Genomic DNA, 24,620 nt, shown 5'->3' on the forward strand with positions numbered 1-24,620 from the left:
TTGGGAGAACAGCTTTTTGGAAGAGCTTTTAAGGTTGTGCCTTTGGAACAGCTTCCAAATTGTTTGCTCCCCAAAAGGACAAAATTTGTTAGACTTCTATAAAATCTATTCACTTAAAATTTAAGTAGGCTAATGCTCTGGTGTGAAACACAATGTTACTAAAACTGTGTGCGAAAAATTTAAATTTGAACAAATTTTAAGGCAACTTGGCAAATGTGCATTTATGATTTATCGGCCGATAGATATATACTAAAAGTAAAGGAAAACTGGAGACATTTTTACATGTTTTCGACTTAGCAGTGGCGATTTGTCAATGAAAATGTGGGTATTTTGGTCAATTTTGCGGAAATCAGAAAAACATATATATATATGGGAGCTATATCTAAATTTGAACCGATTTCACCCAAATTTGACATGCATAGTAACTATGTCAATTCTGCTCCCTGTGCAAAATTTCACGTGAAGCAGAGCACAACATTGGCCGATTTCACCCAAATTAGACATGCATAGTAACTATGTCAATTCTACTCCCTGTGCAAAATTTCACGTGAAGCAGAGTACAACTTTGGCCTCTGTGGTCATATTAGTCTAAATCGGGCGAAAGATATATATGGGAGCTATATCTAAATCTGAACCGATTTCAATAAAATTTAGCAGACTTGACTATACTACTAATTGTACTCCTTGTGCAAAATTTAGCAAATCAGGGTAAAACTCTGGCTTCTGGGGCCATATAAGTCCATATCGTGCGAAAGATATATATATGGAATATATATGGAAGCTATATCTATATCTGAACCGATTTCAATCAAATCTATTGACTTAAAATCATAAAGATTTTTGTTTGCAAATGTCCATTATTTTTTGTCCTTACTGTTTTTTATATTCGGTAAAATTTAGAAAATTTTCATTTATTGCGAAAACTTAGTAATAACAAGTATAAACGGCCGCAAGTTCGGCCAGGATGAAGCTTATGTACCCTCCACCATGGATTGCGTAGAAACTTCTACTGAAGACTGTCATCCACAATCGAATTACTTGGGTTGCGGTAACATTAAAATTACAAGATGGTCCATACAGGATATATATTTAACTAAAAAAGGCCGATTAAATACATATATAATTAAGTTTGAAAAAATTTTCTATAGAATAAAATTTTGCCAAAATATTCTATAGAAAAAAAATGACAAAATTTTTAGAAATAAAATTTTGCCAAAATATTCTATAGAAAAAAAATTTCGACAAAATTTTTAGAAACAAAATTTTGATAAAATTTTCTATAGAAATAAAATTTTGGCAAATTTTTCTATAGAAATAAAATTTGACCAAATTTTCTATAGGAATAAATTTTTTGACAAAATTTTCTATAGAAATAAAAGGTTGACTAAATTTTCTATAGAAATAAAATTTTTATAGATTATTTTTGGCTCGAGTGGCAACCATGATTATGAATCGATATGGACCAATTTTTGTGTGATTGGGGATCGGCTATATATAACTATAGACCGATATGGACCAATTTTAGCATGGTTATAAATAGGCGGCCATATACTACCACCACGTACCAAATTTCAACCAGATCGGATGAATTTTGCTTCTCCAAATGGCACCGAAGGTCAAATCTGGGGATCGGTTTATATGGGGGCTATATATAATTATGGACTGATATGAACCAATTCCTGTATTGTTGTTGGATACCATATACTAACTTCAGGTACCAAATTTCAACCGAATCGGATGAATTTTGCTCCTCCAAGAGGCTCCGGAGATCAAATCTGGGAAACGGTTTATATGGGGGCTATATATAATTATGGACCGATATGGACCAATTTTTGCACGGCTGTTAGAGACCATATACTAACACCATGTGCCAAATTTCAACCTAAGCGGATGAATTTTGATCCTCCACGATGTTCCGGAGGTCAAATCTGGGGATCGATTTATATGAGGCCTATATATAATTATGGACCGTTATGGACCACTTCTTGCGTGTTTGTTGGAGACCACATACTAACATCACGTTCCAAATTTCAACCGGATCGGATGAATTTTGCTCCACCAAGAGGCTCCGGAGGACAAATCGGGGGATCGGTTTTTATGGGGGCTATATATAAGTATGGACCGATATGGAACAATTCGTGCATGGTTGTTAAAGACCATATACTTACACCACGTACTAAATTTCAACGGGATCGGATGAATTTTGCTCCTGAAAGAGGCTCTGGAGGTCAAATCTGGGGATCGGTTTATATGGGGGCTATATATAATTATGGACCGATATTTACCAATTTTTGCATGTGCTAACACCACGTACCAAATTTCAACCGGATCGGATGAATTTTGCTCCACAAGAGGCTCCGGAGGTCAAATCTGGGGATCGGTTTATATGGGGGCCGGATCGGATGAAATTTGCTTCTCTTAGAGGCTACGGAATCCAAATCTGGGGATCGGTTTATATGGGGGCTATATATAATTATGGTCCGATATGGACCAATTTTTGCATGGCTGTTAGAGACCATATACTTATACCGTGTACCGGGATATGTTTATATGGGGGCTATACGTTAAAGTGGACCGATATGGCCCATTTGCAATACCATCCGACCTACATCAATAACAACTACTTGTGCCAAGTTTCAAGTTGATAGTTTGTTTCGTTCGGAAGTTAGCGTGATTTCAACAGACGGACGGACATGCTTAGATCGACTCAGAATTTCACCACGACCCAGAATATATATACTTTATGGGGTCTTAGAGTAATATTTCGATGTGTTACAAACGGAATGACAAGGTTAATATACCCCCATCCTATGGTGGAGAGTATAAAAACAGAATTTGTATGTATCACCCCAAAAAAACTTGTTGTGAAGTAAAAAATTAGGTTCATCTCTAGAAAAGCATAATTTAAACAGACTTCAGAGAAATTTGTTTTATTTTTTAAATTTCATATGAAAAATCAAAAATTTTCTACGGGAATATTTGACATCGATTAGTAATAGTGGTTTTAATTAATTAATTAATTAAAAGTCGTAGTAAATTTTTGGATAATATTTATCATACAAATATTCAATTAAAAACGACTCTAAGAGGGCGTGCAGTCCTAAATTAAGACTTGGATAATCAATAATTTTACAAATAAGAAAGTAACACATAATTCTTCACCAAAATAATTCTTCAAAAAAATGTATTTTTTCTTTTAGCGATATAGCAATTCCTTCGAGAATACATTTGAGGGCTAATTATAAATGCATTCATTAAAAAGAATTCATTTGATTTTAGAGATTCATTTGATTTGAAAAGAGTTTCATTTGAAATGAAAAAAGTTTCATTTGAAATGAAAAAGATTTCATTTGATTTGAAAAAGATTTCATTTGAAATGAAAAGGGTTTCATTTAATTTGACAACACGTTCATTTGATTTGAAAAAGGTTTCATTTGAAGTGAAAATACTATATATTGACATCAGATAGGAGAGAGAGAGGTATAAGTAGAAGTTGTTATTAAAACAATTGAATGAACTATGGGTGCAGATAACATTTTGTTAAATTAGACTATAACATAGAAAACATTCCTGGCTTACTTCACTGACTTACATCCAATAATAGTATTGAAATGCATACATCATGCATTTTCTTTTGGCTGCAGCTTAGTCTTTGTCTTTGTGTAGTATGATATTGAGGTTTTTCATATGGCTGGATCAGAGAAAAATAGATACGAGCATTCAATTAACATACATCCCAATCAAAGCTGCTACTCCAATAATGAATTTTGCTTAATTTACTATAAAAATCATTGCATTTTGTTACAAAACATGTATTTAGGAAAAAATACAAATAAGATGATAGATTCAAAGAACATGCTGAAGGGAATATATATTGGACCGGAATACATAAATATCAACACATAAATATTTGTGTTGGGACCGTGGCTGTGGAGTCGGAGTCTGAGGATTATTGTAACTAAAAAAGTTTTTACGCAAATTAGTTTTTATTGCGTTATTCATTCGATCAATGTACGGTATGGCTGCAAATGAAAAGCATCTTCCAATTACGAGATCATTTTATAATTCCTAGCATGTTAGACTAGTAGATGGGATGAATCGATCCATTTTAATCCCCACCACCATAACAATTTATTCAAAATATTTCGAACAATCGATTTTATTTTTAAAATTTTATTTTAAGACCATATACACATATACATATGTCGAATATTGGCAGAAAATTTGTTTAAAAAGGTATTTCCATAGAAAATTTTGTCAACATTTTATTTCTATAAAAAAAAATTTGGTCAACATTTTATTACTATAGAAAATTTTGTCAAAAATTTATTTCTATAGAAAATTTTGTCAAAATTTTATTTCTATAGAAAATTTTGTCAAAATTTAATTTCTGTAGAAAATTTTGTCAAAATTTTATTTCAGTAGAAAAGGTTGTCAATATTTTATTTCTATAGAAAATTTTGTCAAAATATTATTTCTATAGAAAATTTTGTCACAATTTTATTTCTATTGAAAAATTCTGTCAAAATTATATTTCAATAGAAAAATTTGTCAAAATTTTATTTCGGTAGAAAATTTTGTCAAAATTTTATTTCGGTAGAAAATTTTGTCAAAATTTTATTTTTGTAGGAAATTTTTTCAAAATTTTATTTCTATAGAAAATGTTGTCAAAATTTTATTTCTATATAAAATTTTGTTAAGATTTTATTTCTATAGAAAATTCTGTCAAAATTTTATTTCTATAGAAAATTTTGTCAACATTTTATTTCTATAGAAAATTTTGTCAAAATCTTATTTCTATAGAAAATTTGGTCAACGTTTTATTTTTATAGAAAATTTTGTCAAAATTTTATTTCTATAGAAAATTTTGTCAAAATTTTATTTCTATAGAAAATTTTGTCAAAATTTTATTTTGATAGAAAATTTTTTCAAAATTTTAGTTCTATAGAAAATTTTGTCAAAATTTTATTTCTATCGAAAATTTTGTCAAAATTCTATTTCTATAGAAAATTTTGACAAAATTTTATTTCTATAGAAAATTCTGTCAAAATATTATTTCTATAGAAAATTTTGTTAAAATTTTATTTCTATAGAAAATTTTGTCACAATTTTATTTCTATAGAAAAATTCTGTCAAAATTATATTTCAATAGAAAAATTTGTCAAAATTTTATTTCGGTAGAAAATTTTGTCAAAATTTTATTTTTGTAGGAAATTTTTTCAAAATTTTATTTCTATAGAAAATGTTGTCAAAATTTTATTTCTATATAAAATTTTGTTAAGATTTTATTTCTATAGAAAATTCTGTCAAGATTTTATTTCTATAGAAAATTTTGTCAACATTTTATTTCTATAGAAAATTTTGTCAAAATCTTATTTCTATAGAAAATTTTGTCAAAATTTTATTTCTATAGAAAATTTTGTCAAAATTTTATTTTGATAGAAAATTTTTCCAAAATCTTAGTTCTATAGAAAATTTTGTCAAAATTTTATTTCTATAGAAAATTTTGTCAAAATTCTATTTCTATAGAAAATTTTGTCAAAATTTTATTTCTATAGAAAATTCTGTCAAAATTTTATTTCTATAGAAAATTTTGTCTAAATTTTATTTCTAAAGAAAAATTTGTCAACATTTTATTTTTATAGAAAATTCTGTCAAAATTATATTTCTATAGAAAATTTTGTCAAAATTTTATTTCTATAGAAAATTTTGTTAAAATTTTATTTCTGTAGAAAATTTTGTCTAAATTTTATTTCTATAGAAAACGTTGTCAATATTTTATTTCTATAGAAAATTTTGTCAAAATTTTATTTCTATATAAAATTTTGTAAAAATTTTATTTCTATAAAAAATTTTATCGAAATTTTATTTCTATAAAAAATTTTATCGAAATTTTATTTCTATAGAAAATTCTGTCAAAATTTCATTTCTATAGAAAATTTTGTCAAAATTGTATTTCTATAGAAAATTTTGTCAAAATTTTATTTCTATAGAAAATTTTGTCAAAATTTTATTTCTATAGAAAATTTTATCGAAATTTTATTGCTATAGAAAATTTTGTCAAAATTTTATTGCTATAGAAAATTTTGTCAAAATTTTATTCCTATAGAAAAATTTGTCAAAATTTTATTTCTATAGAAAATTTTGTCAAAATTTTATTTCTATAGAAAATTGGATCAAAATTTTATATCTATAGAAAGTTTTGTCAAATTTTTGTTTCTATAGAAAATTTTGTCAAAATTTTATTTCTATAGAAAATTTTGTCAAAATTTTATTTCTATAGAAAATTTTGTCAACATTTGACATCTATAAAAAATTTTATTACTATACAATATTTTGTCAAAATTTTATTACTATACAACATTTTGTCAAGATTTTATTTCTATGTAAAATTTTGTCAAAATTTTATTTCAATAGAAAATCTTGTCAATATTTTGTTTCTATAGAAAATTTTGTCAAAATTTTATTTCTATACAAAGTTTTGTCAAAATTTTATTTCTATAGAAACTTTTGTCAAAATTTTATATCTATAAAAAATTTTGTGAAAATTTTATATTTTATATCTATAAAAAATTTTGTCGCAATTTTATTTCTATAAAAATTTTTGACAACATTTTTTTTTTGTAGGAAATTTTTTCAAAATTTTATTTCTATAGAAAATTTTGTCAAAATTTTATTTCTATAGAAAATGTTGTCAAAATTTTATTTCCATAGAAAAATTTGTCAAAATTTTATTTCGGTAGAAATTTTATTTTTGTAGGAAATTTTTTCAAAATTTTATTTTTATAGAAAATTTTGTCAAAATTTTATTTCTATACAAAATTTTGTCAAAATGTTATTTCTATAGAAAATTTTGTCAAAATTTTATTTCTATAGAAAATTTTGTTAAGATTTTATTTCTATAGAAAATTCTGTCAAAATTTTATTTCTATAGAAAATTTTGTCAAAATTTTATTTCTATAGAAAAATTTGTCAAAATTTTATTTCGGTAGAAAATTTTGTCAAAATTTTATTTTGTAGGAAATTTTTTCAAAATTTTATTTTTATAAAAAATTTTGTTAAAATTTTATTTCTATAAAACAATTTTGCCAAAATTTTATTTCTATAGAAAATTCTGTCAACATTTCATTTCTATAGAAAATGTTGGTAAAATGTTATTTCTATAGAAAATTCTGTCAAAATTTTATAGAAAATTCTGTCAAAATTTTACTGCTATAAAAATATATAAATATTTCCCATATGTGTACCCTGCGCCACACTGTGCCCAAGTTATTAGCTGTGCGCAAGATTTTATAGAAGTCTGACAAAATATTGTCCAACTCGGATCAGTTTTAAATATTGGTTAATGGGAACATAAATCTTTATGTAAAGCACTCAACAAATTTGAAGGATTTGAGATTTTATCGAAATGTAGAACTAAATACCAAGTTGTCGGCCCCGCCCGACTTCAGACTTTCCTTATTTGGTTTTTACTAAAATTGTGTTTCGTCTCATAACTTTAGATTTAAATTTTAAGTTCATAGATTTTGTAGAAGAGTATACAATTTTGTCTTAATTGGTTCAAAAATTTTGGTCCACAATGTGTTGGAGGGTATAATACAATGAGCCGCGTTTGACTTTGAACTTTCTTTAATTGTTTATAAATACATATACTGAAGACTTTTGGTAACTGCTCATATTGTGATGGATATTTATATCATTATTTTATTTATTAAACATAGGACCGACATTGTCAACAAATGTGAAATTAAGATCTTTTTTGCACACATAAATAAATACGATAATTTATATCGATTCATTTACGGTACCCCCCACAATAGAACTACAAATTAGTGGTATTAAAATGAGATTTAGTTATATCAGCCGGAGTCGAACAAAATTGGCTCGACTCCACAGCCCTGATCTAGACAATACAAATATTTTATTTTTTAAAGGTAACAAAAATGTGGTTTTATATCTGTGTTTGTAAGGAATTATTTTTAATGGGCACTTAGTAAAGATAGTATTAAGGATCGTTTGTATTAATTTAAATTCAAAATATTCCATTTTAAAGGAACATTTTGAACTCCTCTAAAAATACCTTCCCTCTTCTGTAATCATCATGTGTCACCATAATTCTTACTTCCATACCACCATTGTCACCTTCTAAATCTTTTTCTCTGACTCTCATCACTTGTTCTCCCGGGGCTAGCTAAATCCATTGAAATGTAATAAATTCAAATCAAAGATTGTACTTTATATGCCCCCTGGTACTCACACTTTCTCACATTAGAGAGTCAACGAAAATACCAACAATAAAAAAAAACCGACACGAAAATATCGTAAAGGACATCCCAACAGAAGCAACCAAACAAACAAACCTACCTTGCAATAGTTGCTGTTGTAGACCCACTGCCTGCAATTGTTGCAACAGCTGCAATGATGCTGGTGTTATGGCATCAGCTCCCAATACCGGACTGGCCTGCTGCGGTGTGCTTGGCATAATGGTCGGCGTCGAGACCGTTGTCGCTGTTTGTCCCAGGGGTATATTCATGTTCGTCGCCAAATTCCATAGATTCGCTTGGATTTGTTGGATTTTCTTTTGTTCCTTTTCCTTTTGGGTATCGGCGAATTTCACCACTAATGGTGAGGTACAGCCTTCCATAGTTTTATTCTGATTTAGAGTCTGGCGATAAAAAAAAGGTGGGAAGATGATTGGTGAAACAAGCGGCATATATCAAGCATAAAAAAATATGAAATGAAAATTCGTGGAAAAAAATAAACAAAAATAAAAACCATGGAATATATATAAAAAAGAGAGGGTATAAAATAGCAATACACAGAAATAAAAAATAAAATATTTATTATATGTTAGCATCGAAATATTATACAATAAAATTTGTAAAAATTTTGGAAAAAAAATTCTACTAAGATTAAATTTTTACTCTATGAAAATTTGACAAAATTTCATATAGAAATACAATTTTGACAAAACTTCTTATAGAAATAACATTTTGACAAAATTTCTTAAAGCTGAGTACTATGTTCAGTTTTCAAGCTGAAAACCAATTTGGTTTACGGTTACTTTTTTTAATTAACTAATTTAGAAATATAAAATAATTTGCAATCAATTCCTTGGATCTTTTCCATCCATTATTTGGCAAGACTCGATCAAAATATAATCGTCTTCATAAATATATTTGTACTTTTAATTTGGTGTTTTGGTGAAAAAACCGAACATAGTACTCGCCTTAAGATAAAAAATTTGACAACATTTTCTATTAGAATAAATATTGACAAAATTTCCTACATAAATAAAGTTTTGACAAAATTTACTATAGAAATGAAATTTTGACTAACTTCCCTTTTGATATGAAATTTTTACTAAATTTCATTTTTAAATGAAATTGTGACAAATTTCCTATACAACTAAAATTTGAAAAAAAAAATTCCTATCACAATGGAATGTTGACAAAATTTCCTATGAAATGAAATTTTACCAAAAATTCCTAAAGAAATGAAATTTTGACAAAATTTCCTATAGAGATAAAATTTTGAGAAAATTTCATGTAGAGACAAAACTTTTCGAAAATTTCCTATAGAAATGAAATTTTGATGAAATTTCGTATAGAAATGGAATTGTGACAAAATTTCCTACAGAAATGAAATTGTGACAAAATTTCCTATAGAAATGAAATTTTTAGAAAATTTCCAATAGATATGGAATTTTGGCAAATTTTCATATAGAATTGAAATTTTTGACAAAATTTCCTATAGATATAAAATTTTGACAAAATTTCCTACAGAAATGAAATTGTGACAAAATTTCCTATAGAAATGAAATCTTTAGGAAATTTACTATAGAAATGGAATTTTGGCAAAATTTCATATGGAAATGCAATTTTTGAAAAAATTTCCTATAGATATGAAAGTTTGACAAAATATCTGATAGAAATGAAATTTTGACAAAATTTCCTATAGAAATAAAATTTCCTATCGAAATGTAATTTTGACAAAATTTCTTATAAAAATGGAATTTTGACAAAATTTCCTATAGAAATAAAATTTGGACAAAATTTCCTATGAAATGGAATTTGGACAAAATTTCCTATGAAATGGAATTTGGACAAAAATTCCTATAGAAATGAAATGTTTACAAAATTTCCTATAGAGATAAAATTTTGATGAAATTTCGTATAGAAATGAAATTGTGACAAAATTTCCTACTGAAATGAAATTGCGACAAAATTTCCTATAGAAATGAAGTTTTGACAAAATTTCCTACAGAAATGAAATAGTGACAATATTTCCTATAGAAGTTAAAATTTTAGAAAATTTCTAATAGAAATGGTATCTTGTCAAATTTTCATATAGAATTGAAATTTTTGACAAAATTTCCTATAGATATAAAATTTTGACAAAAATTCCTATAGAAATGAAATTTTGACAAAATATCTTATAGAAATGAAATTTTGACAAAAATTCCTATAGAAATGAAATTTTGACAAAAATTCTTATAGAAATGAAATTTTGACAAAATTTCCTATGGATATGAAATTTCGACAAAAGTTGCTCTAGAAATTAAATTTTGACAAAATTTCCTATAAAAATAAAATTTCGACAAAATCTCCTATAGAAATTAAATTTTGACAAAATTTTGTATGGAAATTAAATTTTTACAAAGTTTGCTATGGAAATTAAATTTTGGCAAGATTTCCTATAGAAATGAAATTTTGACAAAATATCCTATAGGAATGATATTTTGGCAACAATTCCTATAGAAATTAAATTTTGATAAAATTTCCTCTAGAAAAGAAATTTTCACAAAATTTCCTATAAAAATGGAATTTTGACAACATTTCTTAAGATATAAAATTTTTTTATTTTCCATTAAAACGAAATATTGACAAAAATTTCTAGATAAATAAATTTAAAAATTTTCTTTAGAAATTAAATTTTGTCTATATAGCCTTCTGAAATGAATTTTTGACAAAATTTCGTATAGAAATGAAATGTTGACAAAATTTTCATATAGAAATGAAATTTTGACAAAATTTTCTTAAAGAACTGAAATGTTGACAAAAATATCCAATTAAAATTAAATTTTGACAAAAATATGCAATCAAAATGAACATTTGACAAAAGTTCCTATAGAAATGAAATTTTGATGAAGTATTCATATAGAAATGAAATTTTGACAAAATTTCCTCTAGAAATGGATTTGAAAAAATTTCTAATGGAAATGGAATTTTGACAAAATTTCTTATAAAAACGAAATATTGACTAAATTTCCGTTTGAAATGAAATTTTTAATAAATTTCCCTTTAAAATGAAATTTTCTATAGAAATGAAATTTTTAAAAAAATTTCTATAGAAATGAAATTTTTAAAAAATTTCCTGTAGAAATTAAATTTCGACAAAATTTCCCATAAACTGAAATTTGGCTAAATTTCCCATAGAAATTAACTTTTGACTAAATTTCCTATAGAACAGAAATTTTGACTAAATTTCCTATAAAAATGGACATTTGACTAAATTGCCTTTTCAAATAAATTTTTGACAAAACTTCCTATTGATATGAAAATCTAACAAAATTTCCTATAGAAATGAAATGTTGACAAATTTTCCATAAAGAAATGAAATTTTGACAAAATTTTCTTAAAGAAATGAAATTGTGAAGAAATATTCAATCGAAATGAAATTTTGACAAAAGTTCCGAAATTTTAATAAAATTTTTAATAGAAATGAAATTTTTAATAGAAATGAAATTTTTAATAGAAATGAAATTTTTAATAGAAATGAAATTTTGACAAAGTTTCCTATAGAAATGGATTTGAAAAAAATTCCTATAAAAACGGAATATTGACTAAATTTCCTTTTGAAATGAAATTTTCTATAGAAATGAAATTTTGACTAAATTTACTCTTGAAATTAAAGTTTGACAAAATTTCCTATAGAAATGGAATTTTGAAAAAATTTCCTATAAAAATGAAATTTTGACAAAATTTTCGATAAAAATGGAATTTTGATAACATTTTCTATAGAAACAAAATTTTGGCAAAGTTGCAAAGTTGAAGTTTTGGCAAAATTGCAATCAAATTTTGGCAAAATTTCTTATAGAAATACATTTTTGACAATATTTCCTATAGAAATAAAATGTTGACAAAATTTCTTATGGAAATGAAAGTCGATAAAATTTAAATTTGTTGACAAAATTTTCTTTGGAAGAGGAATTTAGCAAAATTTCGCATTGGAACTAAATTTTTAACAACCTTCTTAAATAAATGAAATAATTACAAAATTTCCTAAAGCAAAGACAAAATTCTTAAGCACAATGGACTGAATAGTCTAAATGAGCCTAAAATTTAATCGGGCTGCCACTTTAACCTAACCTAGCACAGAGATTATAAAAAAAAGATCATGCGGCAATAAAGTTTTGTCAAAATTTCTTACAGCACAAAAAAATTAACAAAAAATTTTGTAACAACATTTTGAAAAAATTTCCTGTAGCAACAAAATTTTGACAAAAATGTCATAGAGCAAAAAAATGTTGGCAATTTTCCTATCGAAATCAAATTTTGATTAAAATTCTAAATTTTGTCTAGATTTCTTCTTAGAAAAATTTAATTTCGACAAAATTTGTTATAGCAAAATTTTCTATAACCTTAATTTTTTATCAAAAGCTTGTCTTTATGAAATTGATTTTACAAAATTTGTGTAGCAAAAGAATTTAAGAAAATCTTACGGCAATAAAGTTTTGTCAAAATTTCTTATAGTTTTGTCAAAATTTCAAAAAGTTGGAACAAGATATTTTTATAGCAACGACGATTTGACAAATTTTCATATAGCAAAGAAATATTGAAAAATTATTCATAGACCAAAGAAATTTGGCAAATTTCATAAAGAAATTAAACTTTGACTAAATTTTTAACTTAATTTATAGTACTAGATATCTTACTAGAAAAAATTAATTTTGACAAATATTTTTATAGCAAAGAAACTGTGAAACCTATAGAAAATATAGAAATTTTGACAAAAATTTGCTATGATAATAAAGTTTTGCCAAAATTTCCGACAGCACAAAAAATTTAACAAAAATATTTTATCACATTTTCCAAATAAAATTTTATAAAACGTCCACAGAAATTATAATAAGATTTCCTATAATAAAGAAATTTTTACAAAAATTCTGTAGCAAAGAAATTTTGACAAGTTTTCCTGTAGAATAGGAAATTTTGACAAATTCTTCTAAAGCATTTGTCAAAATGGTATAGAATCAAAGTATTTTTGACATATCTTTCTACAGAATAGGAAATTTTGACAAAATTTCTTAACAAAGAATATAATACAAAATTTTTTTGAAAAACTAAATTTTGAAAAAATTTCCATAACAATGGTAATTTGACAATTTTTTTTCTAGGAAAGAAATTTTGACAAAATTTCCTATAAAAATTAAATTTAGACAAATTTTTTTATAGCAAAGAATTTTTGACAAAGTTTCCTATATATGATTTAAATTTAAAAAAATTTTATTTATTTTTTTGAAAAAATTTCTCCTCAATAAAATTATTCCACAGTGTATTGGAAGAAAATCAAGCTAAAAAAAAACACCGTAAAACCATGAATTTGAAATGAATTTATTTTTAGGATTGGTTGGGGTTAGGATGGTGTAAAAAATGTAGAGTGTTTTTCTCTCTGACTGTGTGTGTGTGTGCATTGGCAATAAATCTGAAAATGTTTTTTTGGTTTGGGATTTATATTTTTTTACACCCTTGAAGGTTTTCAAAAACACTTTTTTTGTGGCCGTTTGCAATGCAGAAAAATTCCATGTTTTTTTTTGACGGTTGGCAAAATGCAATTTTCATAAAAACGATAAATTTAATACTTCACACCAGTCAACTTATGTCGGTTGGGGAGCTTTAACATTGCAAAATTATGACCAATTGAATTGGTTGGGTTAAATGTCCATTTGGCGAATGTTGAAAAATATGATGCAACGCATTTAGACTTACGCCATTGCAATGAAAATTGAAATTTGCATGATTTCAATCTGATGTAGAGAATTAAAGAAATTAAGGTTTTACAAATTTTTTGTTATAACCCAGTTCAATAGCAAATTTCATGGTTTTAAGGAAAGTGTGGAAAAATGAGTTTATTTTTGAAATTCACAAAAAAAATCTATATAAAATATATCCTTTGATAAATGCCTTTAATAATGTTTGAATTCAATTAGTTTCCACATATTAATGTTTGCATACCATTTGAAAACAAACCTTTTTCAAACTTTTTTTTTTAATTTTAGTTTTCCTAAATTCATTTCTAAAAAAATATGTTAACTATGCCCAACAAAAATTACCGTTTCATATTTCGTTTCTATAGTGGATAACCAATTTAAATCTACAAACCAAAAAAAAATTTTTGGATTGAATCACGAAATTAATTTATCCAATTATTTTTTAATTGAAATGTCTTCAATCACACAAACTATAGGTTCAATCACCGAAGTCAATTAAAATACTAATTGATCCAAGAAAAAATTTCAATTAATTTAAAAATTTAATTGATTCAACAAATTTTTTAATTGAAACCAAAATCAATCACAAAATTCAATAGAATCAATTAATTTTTTAATTGGATCCAATAATTTTTTAATTGATTTTCAATTAATTTTTTTTAATTGATGCTATCATTTCGGTGATCGAAGACATTTCAATTAAAACAAGTATATACGGCCGTAAGTTCTGCCAGGCCGAATCTTATGTACCCTCCACCATGGATTGCGTAGAAACTTCTACGAAAGGCTGTCATCCACAAATTTCAACTCACATGGTTGTTAAATATCATATACTACCACCACGTACCAAATTTCAACCAGATCGGATGAATTTTGCTTCTCCAAAAGGCACCGGAGGTCAAATCTGGGGATCGGTTTATATGGGAGCTATATATTATTATGGACTGATAGGAACCAATTCCTGCATGGTTGTTGGATACCCTATACTAAAATCACGTACCAAATTTCAACCGAATGGGAAGAATTTTGCTCTTCCAAGGTGCTCCGAAGGTCAAATCTGGGGATCGGTTTATATGGGGCCTATATATAATTATGGACCGATATCGACCAAATTTTGCACGGGTGTTTGACTCCATATATTAACATCACGTACCAAATTTCAAATGAATCAGACAAATTGTGGTCTTCCAAGAGGCTCCGGAGGTCAAATCTGGTTACCGGTTTATATGGGGGCTATATATAATTATGGACCGATGTGAACCACATTTTGCATGGTTGTTAGAGACCATATACTAACACCATGTACCAAATTTCAGCCGGATCGGATGAAATTTGCTTCTCTTATATACTCCGCAAGCCAAATCGGGGGATCGGTTTATATGGGGGCTATATATAATTATCGACCAATGTGAACCACTTTTTGCATGGTTGTTAGAGACCATATACTAACACCGTGTACCAAATTTCAGCCGGATCGGATGAAATTTGCTTCTCTTAGAGGCTCCGCAAGCCAAATCGGGGGATCGGTTTATATGGGGGCTATATATAATTATGGACCGATATGGACCAATTTTTAGATGGTTGTTAGAGACCATATACTAACACCATGTACCAAATTTCAGCCGAATCGGATGAAATTTGCTTCTCTTAGAGGCTCCGCAAGCCAAATTGGGGGATCGGTTTATATGGGGGCTATGTATAATTATGGACCGAAGTGGACAAATTTTTGCATGGTTGTTAGAGACCATATACTAACACCATGTACCAAATTTCAGCCGGATCGGATGAAATTTGCTTCTCTTAGAGGCTCCGCAAGCCAAATCGGGGGATCGGTTTATATGGGGGCTATATATAATTATGGACCGATGTGGACCAATTTTTGCATGGTTGTTAGAGACCATATACTAACACCACGTACCAAATTTCAGCCTGATCGGATGAAATTTGCTTCTTTTAGAGGCTCCGCAAGCCAAATCGGGGGATCGGTTTATATGAGGGCTATATATAATTATGGACCGATGTGAACCACTTTTTGCATAGTTGTTAGAGACCATATACCAACATCATGTACCAAATTTCAGCCGGATCGGATGAAATTTGCTTCTCTTAAAGGCTCCGCAAGCCAAATCGGGGGATCGGTTTATATGGGGGCTATATATAATTATGGACCGATGTGGACCAATTTTTGCATGGTTGTTAGATACCATATACCAACATCATGTACCAAATTTCAGCGGGATCGGATGAAATTTTCTTCTCTTTGAGGCTCCGCCAGTCAAATCGGGGGATCGGTTTATATGGGGGCTATATATAATTATGAACCGATGTGGACCAATTTTTGCATGGTTGTTAAAGACCATATACTAACACCATGTACCAAATTTCAGCCGGATCGGATGAAATTTGCTTTTCTTAGAGGCCTGGCAAGCCAAATTTGGGGGTCCGTTTATATGGGTGCTATATATAATTATGGACCGATGTGGACCAATTTTTGCGTGGTTGTTGAAGACTATATACTAACACCATGTACCAAATTTCAGCCGGATCGAATGAAATTTGCTTCTCTTAGAGGCCTGGCAAGCCAAATTTGGGGGTCCGTTTATATGGGGGCTATACGTAAAAGTGGACCCATATGGCCCATTTGCAATACCATCCGACCTACATCAATAACAACTACTGTGCCAAGTTTCAAGTCGATAGCTTTTTTCGTTCGTAAGTTAGCGTGATTTCAACAGACGGACGGACGGACGGACATGCTCAGATCGACCCAGAATATATATACTTTATGGGGTCTTAGAGCAATATTTCGATGTGTTACAAACGGAATGACAAAGTTAATATACCCCCCATCCTATGGTGGAGGGTATAAAAATAATTGTATCAATTAATTTCGTGATTGAATCAGAACATTTTGTTTATTAAAGTTATTGAATAGAAAATGTCATATACCAATCTTCACTAGACTAACTAGACATAGGTTTCATTGCTGGCAAATGCATACTTTCCATAGTCGCTAGTGTAGAATTGGCAGGCTGGTTAGGTTAGGTTAAAGTGGCAGCCCGATTAAATTTCAGGCTCACTTAGACTATTCAGTCCATTGTGATACCACATTTAACTAAAAGTACCTATTACATATGGGCACTTCTAGTCTTAACCACTGAACCTTCTCTATTATTTACTTTTGTGGAACCAACCAGATTTTCCAGGTCAGCCAGTAATCTAAAGCTATATGCTCCTAAAATTCGCTTACGCCTTACACAAAAAGCAGGACACTCACACAAGAGGTGTTTAATTGATTCCTTTTCCTCCACGTCATGACAGCTTATACAATAGTCATTATACTTCGCACCTATAGTTTTTGCAAATTCGCCTATCAGGCAGCGACCCGTTATAGCAGATATTAGGAGTGCTATCTGACGCCTTGAGAACACTAGCATATCTAGTGTGCGGTTTAAGTTTAAATGGGGCCATATTTGCTTGGCAGGCTGAGATGATTCGATTTGTATCTTAAATGTCAATTTACTGCGGAAATTACATGCGAGAATTAGTCATATGAAAATGAATCATTTCTAATTTTTTTTATTGATATAAAGAAACCCAACAAAATAATAAAGTATGAATTCAACTTGTTTTCAAATAATAAGCATATTGAATTCAAACTTTTGTGTATTAATTTTTTTTTTTTTGTTTAATATAAATGTGAAGAGTGTTCTTATACTGTTTTATGCCACATATCCACTCTCTAATTTTATAAAAAAAAAATATTTTCATTAAATAAAAATATTTTAATAAATTAAATTTTTGATTGATTTTTTTGTTTTAAAATTTCAATTAAAATTTTAATTCCAAACATATTTGGTGATTTTTTTTTTGTCTGTGTAACGTGCCACTTAACCTAAAATTAAAACTATTATTAGTAGAATAAAAAAAGGTGAAATTACTACTTTTATCGCTGATATCGCCGAATGCTTTGTGGCGTAGGTGACAAAGGCACACCCTTTACTTTGACCGTTCTGATCACGTAAAACCGTACACTCTTCAATAGCTCCGTGCACTTCGAATAGTTTTCTGACGTCGTTCTCGTTCAGCTTCTTATTTAGCATACCAATAAATAGTTTACGTTCTGAAATGAAAGAAAATACAAAAAACTATGGTTAAGAAAATATTTTAAAAACATTAATATAATTTTTATAAAATTTACAAATTTTATTCAAACAAAAAAATTATTAAATAAATTTCTTTTAATAATATATAAAAATATTGATTTCCATAATATATTTTTCCAACTTATACTAAGCCACCAAAGCAGCTCATTTCAATTTAAAATGATTACACATTAAGACAAAGACCACTTACTCATCACTCTGATTGCAAAATATTTATCGCCCTTGCATTCGTTACATTAACATTTTTCACATTCATGGGTAAAGTCGCATTTTTGTCACTTCGTTAAATTTGCAACAAAACATAGCGGCCTTTGAATGAATGGTTAGAGGAAATTTAAGTCAAGCTTGAAGATTTTAAACTTGATTTTGTGAATAAATCAGGCAAGTAGATTGGTAGATAAGACTATTCAGTAAAAGCGATGCACATAGGGATGAAATAGAAGAAAAAAATGTGATAACAAGTCTGCGATTTATAAACATATAATGATACATTTTTGAATTAGGAAATAGGACATCAAGTCTGGCTGCTAGAACTGCTTTTTTACATAAGCATGGCAAATAATTATGGGCCTCAAAATTCGAAAACTTCAAAATAGTCTATTAATTTTTTTTCTCAAATGAGTAATCAAGTTTTAAGATCTAAAACATTTTTTTTTGAAATTTTTAAGGAATAGTCAACATTTGTTACGACAAATATCGATTTTAATTTCTATCGCAAACATCTATATTTGGAAACTTTTAAAATTAACTTTTTGAATTTGAGTACAAAATCTATGCTAGCCGAAGTGTATAGAGTTAAACCAAGGCTTCCTTAAAAAAATAATATCCAACTTTCCCTATATATATTATTGTCTGATTTGCTTATAAACCACCACATCGCCTGCATTAATTTACCAACCCAGCAAAAAAATTGGAAGTTGTTCCACAAACATTTCTTTTAAAGAGCATCCAGGGATCCCATAGCTTTTTTATACCTTATAATACTCTGTTAAACACTGTGGAACAGGGTATTATACGTTGGTGCATAAGGTTGAGTTACATATGTTTGTAACACCCAGAAAGAGACGAGATAGACACATGGTGTCTTTGGCAAAAATGCTCAGGGTGGGCTCTTGAGTCGATATAGCGATGTCCGTCTGTCCGTGAACACATTTTTGTAATCAAAGTCTAGGTCGCAGTTTTAGTCCAATCGACTTCAAATTTGGCACAAGTATGTGTTTTGGCTCAGAATAGATCTCTGTTGATTTTGGAAGAAATCGGTTCCGATTTAGATATAGCTCCCATATATATATATATATATATATATATATATATATATATATATATATATATATATATATATATATATATATATATATATATATATATATATATATATATATATATATATATATATATATATATATATATATATATATATATATATATATATATATATATATATATATATATATATATATATTTCGCCCGATATGGACTTATATGGCCCCAGAAGCCAGAGTTTTACCCTAATTTGCTTAAAATTTTGCACAAGAAGAACAATTAGTACTGTAGTTAAGTGTGCCAAATTTTATTGAAATCGGTTCAGATTTGGATATAGCTCCCATATATATATTTTGCCCGATATGGACTTATATGGCCCCAGAAGCCAGAGTTTTACCCTAATTTGCTTAAAATTTTGCACAAGAAGAACAATTAGTACTATAGTCAAGTGTGCCAAATTTTATTGAAATCGGTTCAGATTTAGATATAGCTCCCATATATATCGTTCGCCTGATTTACACTCATATGACCAGAAAGTCTAAGGAATTAGACCCTTTTAAAATAGAAGTTTTGGACAATTGAATTCAATAAAAAGTAAAGAAAAAGATAATTAAAAAAAAAAAAAAACAAGTATATAAGGCCGTAAGTTCGGCCAGGCCGAATCTTATGTACCCTCCACCATGGATTGCATAGAAACTTTTACTAAAGACTGCCATCCACAACCGAATTTCTTAGGTTGCGGTAACACTTGCCGATGGCAAGGTATCGTAAAACTTCTTAACACCGTGTTTTCAATTGTAAGTTAGTCCATACGGGGTACATATTAAACAAAAAAAGGCCGATTAAATACGTAAATAATTCTGTTTGACAAAATTTTCTAAAGAAATAAAATTTTGACTAAATTGTCTATAGAAATAAAATCTTGCCAACATTTTGAATGGTAATAAAATTTTGACAAAATTTTCTAAAGTAATAAAACTTTGACAACATTTTCTATAGTAATAAAATTTTGACAAAATTTTCTATAGAAATAAAATTTTGACAAAATTTTCTATAGAAATAAAATTTTGACAAAATTTTCTATAGAAATAAAATTTTGACAAAATTTTCTATAGAAATAAAATCTTGCCAACATTTTGAATGGTAATAAAATTTTGACAAAATTTTCTAAAGTAATAAAACTTTTACAACATTTTCTATAGTAATAAAATTTTGACAAAATTTTCTATAGAAATAAAATTTTGGTAAATTATTTTTGCGGATCGGCTATATATAACTATAGACCGATATGGACCAATTTTGGCATGGTTGTTAGCGGCCATATACTAGCGCAATGTACCAAATTTCACCACATACTAAATTTCAACCGGGTCGGATGAATTTTGCTCCCCCAATAACTCTGGAGGTCAAATCTGGGGATCGGTTTAAATGGGGGTTATATATTATTAAGCGGTGTGGACCAATTTTTGCATGGTTATTAGGGACCATATACTAACCCCATGTACCAAATTTCAACTGAATCAGATGAATTTTGGTCTTTCAAGAGGCTCCGGAGGTCAAATCTGGTGATCGGTTTATATGGGGGCTATGTATAATTATGCACCGATGTGGACCAATTTTAGCTTAGTTATTAGGGACCATATACTAACCCCATGTACCAAATTTCAACCGGATCGGATGAATTTTGCTCCTGCAAGAGGCTCCGGAAGTCAAATCTGGGGATCGCTTTATATGGGGGCTATACATAATTATATACCGAAATGGACCAATTTTAGCATGCTTGTTAAAGACCATTTACTAACACCACGTACCAAATTTTAACCGGATCGGATGAAATTTGCTTCTCTTAGAGGATCCGCAAACCAAATCTGGGGATCGGTTTATATGGGGGCTACATATAATTATGGACCGATATGAACCAATTTTTGCATGGTTGTTAGAGACCATATACTAACACCACGTACCAAATATCAACCGGATCGGATGAATTTTGCTCCTGCAAGAGGCTCCGGAAGTCAAATCTGGGGATCGGTTTATATGGGGGCTATATATAATTATATACCGAAATGGACCAATTTTGGCATGCTTGTTAAAGACCATATACTAACACCATGTACCTAATTTCAACCTTTTCTTTAATAACACCTCAAATACGTAGTAGAAGATGGGATTTACTACCTAACAATAAGAATAATATTTAATCATACAAGACATAATGGATTTTCTCTAATATAGACCTTCACAATGGCATTCAAATAGTACTCAAGTATAAGTAGAAAAAAATATTACCGCTTGACTTAAATTACATAAAAGACGCTGGACGACAAGGTTAGGCAAGAAAACAAATAATTTAATGTACAATATGAGAGAATATAATGAAGGTAGATACAATACAAATGTAGGCATTGTATTTTAGAAAAGTAATGAAAAATATTTGTTATTATTTACAAAGAAAAAAAAAACAACACAAATAATTTATAAATATTTATTGTAGCATAAGAAATAAAACCTTGCATTAAAACCATACAAAGGTAAGGTAAATTTTCTCTGGGTAAGTATGAATTTTTAAATTTTCGAGAGTGAGAGTGCTTCTCAAACCATTTTGTATCGACTGAAAATATACAAAGAAAATGTTCTGTAATAGATAAAGAGTGTTCTTCCATGAACTGTCAATTTCAAAGAAATAGTTTTCTATGAAATTGGGAAAACTATTTGTAGGGTTAATTCAAACTAATTTGGATTTTTTCTTAATAAAGAAGAATATACGGCCAAATTTTCGGGCCGGGTCGAATCTTAATAACCCCTCGCCATAAATCAAATATAAGAGTTTTCTATGGAATAGTTTTCATCGTAGGTTACTCGTACTTGAAAATGATGAGGCATACTACCCCAAGAATATTGGTTAAAATTGTACCCTTCCCGATGGCAAATTTAAATATTCTTCATTTGGATACTATTTCAGATTCAGGATTAGGATAGGAACCTTAGACAAGTATATACGGCCGTAAGTTCGACCAGGCCGAATCTTATGTACCCTCCACCATGGATTGCGTAGAAACTTCTACTAAAGACTGTCACCCACAATCGAATAACTTGAGTTGTGGTATATTAAATCGTTTTCTAAATTATGAGTTAGCCCATACGTGGTATATATTAAATTAAAAAAGACCGATTAAATACGTATATAATTCACTTTGACAAAAATTTTCTATAGAAATAAAATTTTGACAAAATTTTCTTATAGAAATACAATTTTTAAAATTTTCTGTAAAAATAAAATTTTGACAAAATTTTCTATAGAAACAAAATGTTAAAAAATTTTCTATAGAAATAAAGTTTTGACAAAATTTTTTTATAGAAATACAATTTTTACAATTTTCTATACAAATAAAATTTTGACAAAATTTTCTATAGAAATAAAGTCTTGACAAAATTTTCTATAGAAATGAAATTTTAACAAAATTTTCTTTAGACAAAACATTTTAACAAAATTTTCTATAGAAATGAAATTTTAACAAAATTTTCTTTAGACAAAATATTTTAACAAAATTTTCTATACAAATAAAATTTTGACAAAACTTTCCATAGAAATAAAATTTTGACAAAATTTTCTATAGAAATGAAATTTTATCAAAATTTTCTATAGAATAAAATTTTGACAAAATTTTCTATAGAAATAAAATTTTGACAAAATTTTCTATAAAAATAAAATTTTGGTAGATTATTTTTGGCTCAAGTGGTCACCATGATTATGAACCGATATGGACCAATTTTTGTGTGATTGGGGATCGGCTATATATAACTTTAGACCGATATGGACAAATTTTGGTATGGTTGTTAGCGGTCATATACCATATACTAACACCATGTTCCAAATTTCAACCGGATCGGATGAAATGTGCTTCTGTTTGAGGCTCCGCAAGCCAAATCTGGGGATCGGTTCATATGGGGGCTATATATAATTATGGACCGATATGGACTAATTTTTGCATGGTTGTTGGAGACCATATACCAACATCATGTACCAAATTTGCTTCTCTTTGAGGCTCCGGAGGTCAAATCTGGGGGTTATATATAATTATGGACCGATATGGACCAATTCTGGCACGATTGTTAGAGACCATATACTAACACCATGTACCAAATTTAAGCCGGATCGGATGAAATTTGCTTCTCTTAGAGGCTCGGCAAGCCAAATCTGGGGCTCGGTTTATGTGGGGGCTATATATAATTATGGACCGATGTGGACCAATTTTTGCATAGTTATTAGACACCATATACTAACACCATGTACCAAATTTCAGCTGGATCGGATGAAATTTGCTTCTCTTAGAGGCTCCGAAAACCAAATCGGGGGATCGGTTTATATGGGGGCTATATATAATTATCAACCGGTATGGACCACTTTGTGCATGGTTGTTAGAGACCATGTACCAAATTTCAGCCGGATCGGATGAAATTTGCTTCTTTTAGAGGGTCTGCAAGCCAAATTTGGGGGTCCGTTTATATGGGGGCTATACGTAAAAGTGGACCGATATGGCCCATTTGCAATACCATTTGACCTACATCAATAATAACTACTTGTGACAAGTTTCAAGTCGACAGCTTGGTTCGTTCAGAAGTTATCGTGATTTCAACTGACCGACGGACGGACGGACATGCTCAGATCGATTCAGAATTTCACCACGACCCATAATATATATACTTTATGGGGTCTTAGAGCAATATTTCGATGTGTTACAAACGGAATGACAAAGTTAATATACCCCCATCCTATCGTGGAGGGTATAAAAAGACCGATTAAATACATATATAATTCAGTTTGACAAAATTTTCTATAGAAATAAAATTTTGGCAAATTTTTTTTATAGAAATACAATTTTTACAAAATTTTCTATACGAATAAAATTTTGACAAAATTTTCTATACAAATAAAAGTTTGACAAAATTTTCTATATAAATAAAATTTTGAAAAAATTTTTTAATAGAAATACAATTTTTTATAAAAATAAAATTTTGACAAAATTTTCTATAGAAATCAAATGTTGACAAAATTTTCTATAGAAATGAAATTTTAACAAAATTTTCTTTAGACACAACATTTTAATAAAATTTTCTATACAAATAAAATTTTGACAAAACTTTCCATAGAAACAAAATTTTGACAAAATTTTCTATAGAAATAAAATTTTGACAAA

General features: G+C 28.5%; 1 protein-coding gene across 6 annotated transcripts in view; it reads right to left on the reverse strand.

The window, feature by feature from the left end:
* The window catches only part of bru1 (bruno 1), a 618,688-nt gene that overhangs the window by 79,731 nt on the left and 514,337 nt on the right, over positions 1 to 24,620 (reverse strand). For 5 of the 6 annotated variants that reach the window (XR_012719747.1, XM_075296970.1, XM_075296968.1 and 2 more), the window contains 2 exons: positions 17,935 to 18,116; positions 8,365 to 8,665 (listed from right to left, as the gene is read on the reverse strand). Coding sequence is in view for 5 of the 6 variants with exons in the window: in XM_075296970.1 (XP_075153085.1) it covers positions 8,365 to 8,665; positions 17,935 to 18,116 (483 nt within the window). In the remaining variant the exon portion in view is untranslated. The remainder of the gene's footprint in view (positions 1 to 8,364; positions 8,666 to 17,934; positions 18,117 to 24,620) is intronic. The other variant, XM_075296969.1, reaches the window with a different exon arrangement.

This window comes from Haematobia irritans, chromosome 2 (assembly GCF_050003625.1).
Source record: "Haematobia irritans isolate KBUSLIRL chromosome 2, ASM5000362v1, whole genome shotgun sequence".
In the NCBI taxonomy this organism is placed as follows: Eukaryota; Metazoa; Arthropoda; class Insecta; order Diptera; family Muscidae; genus Haematobia; species Haematobia irritans.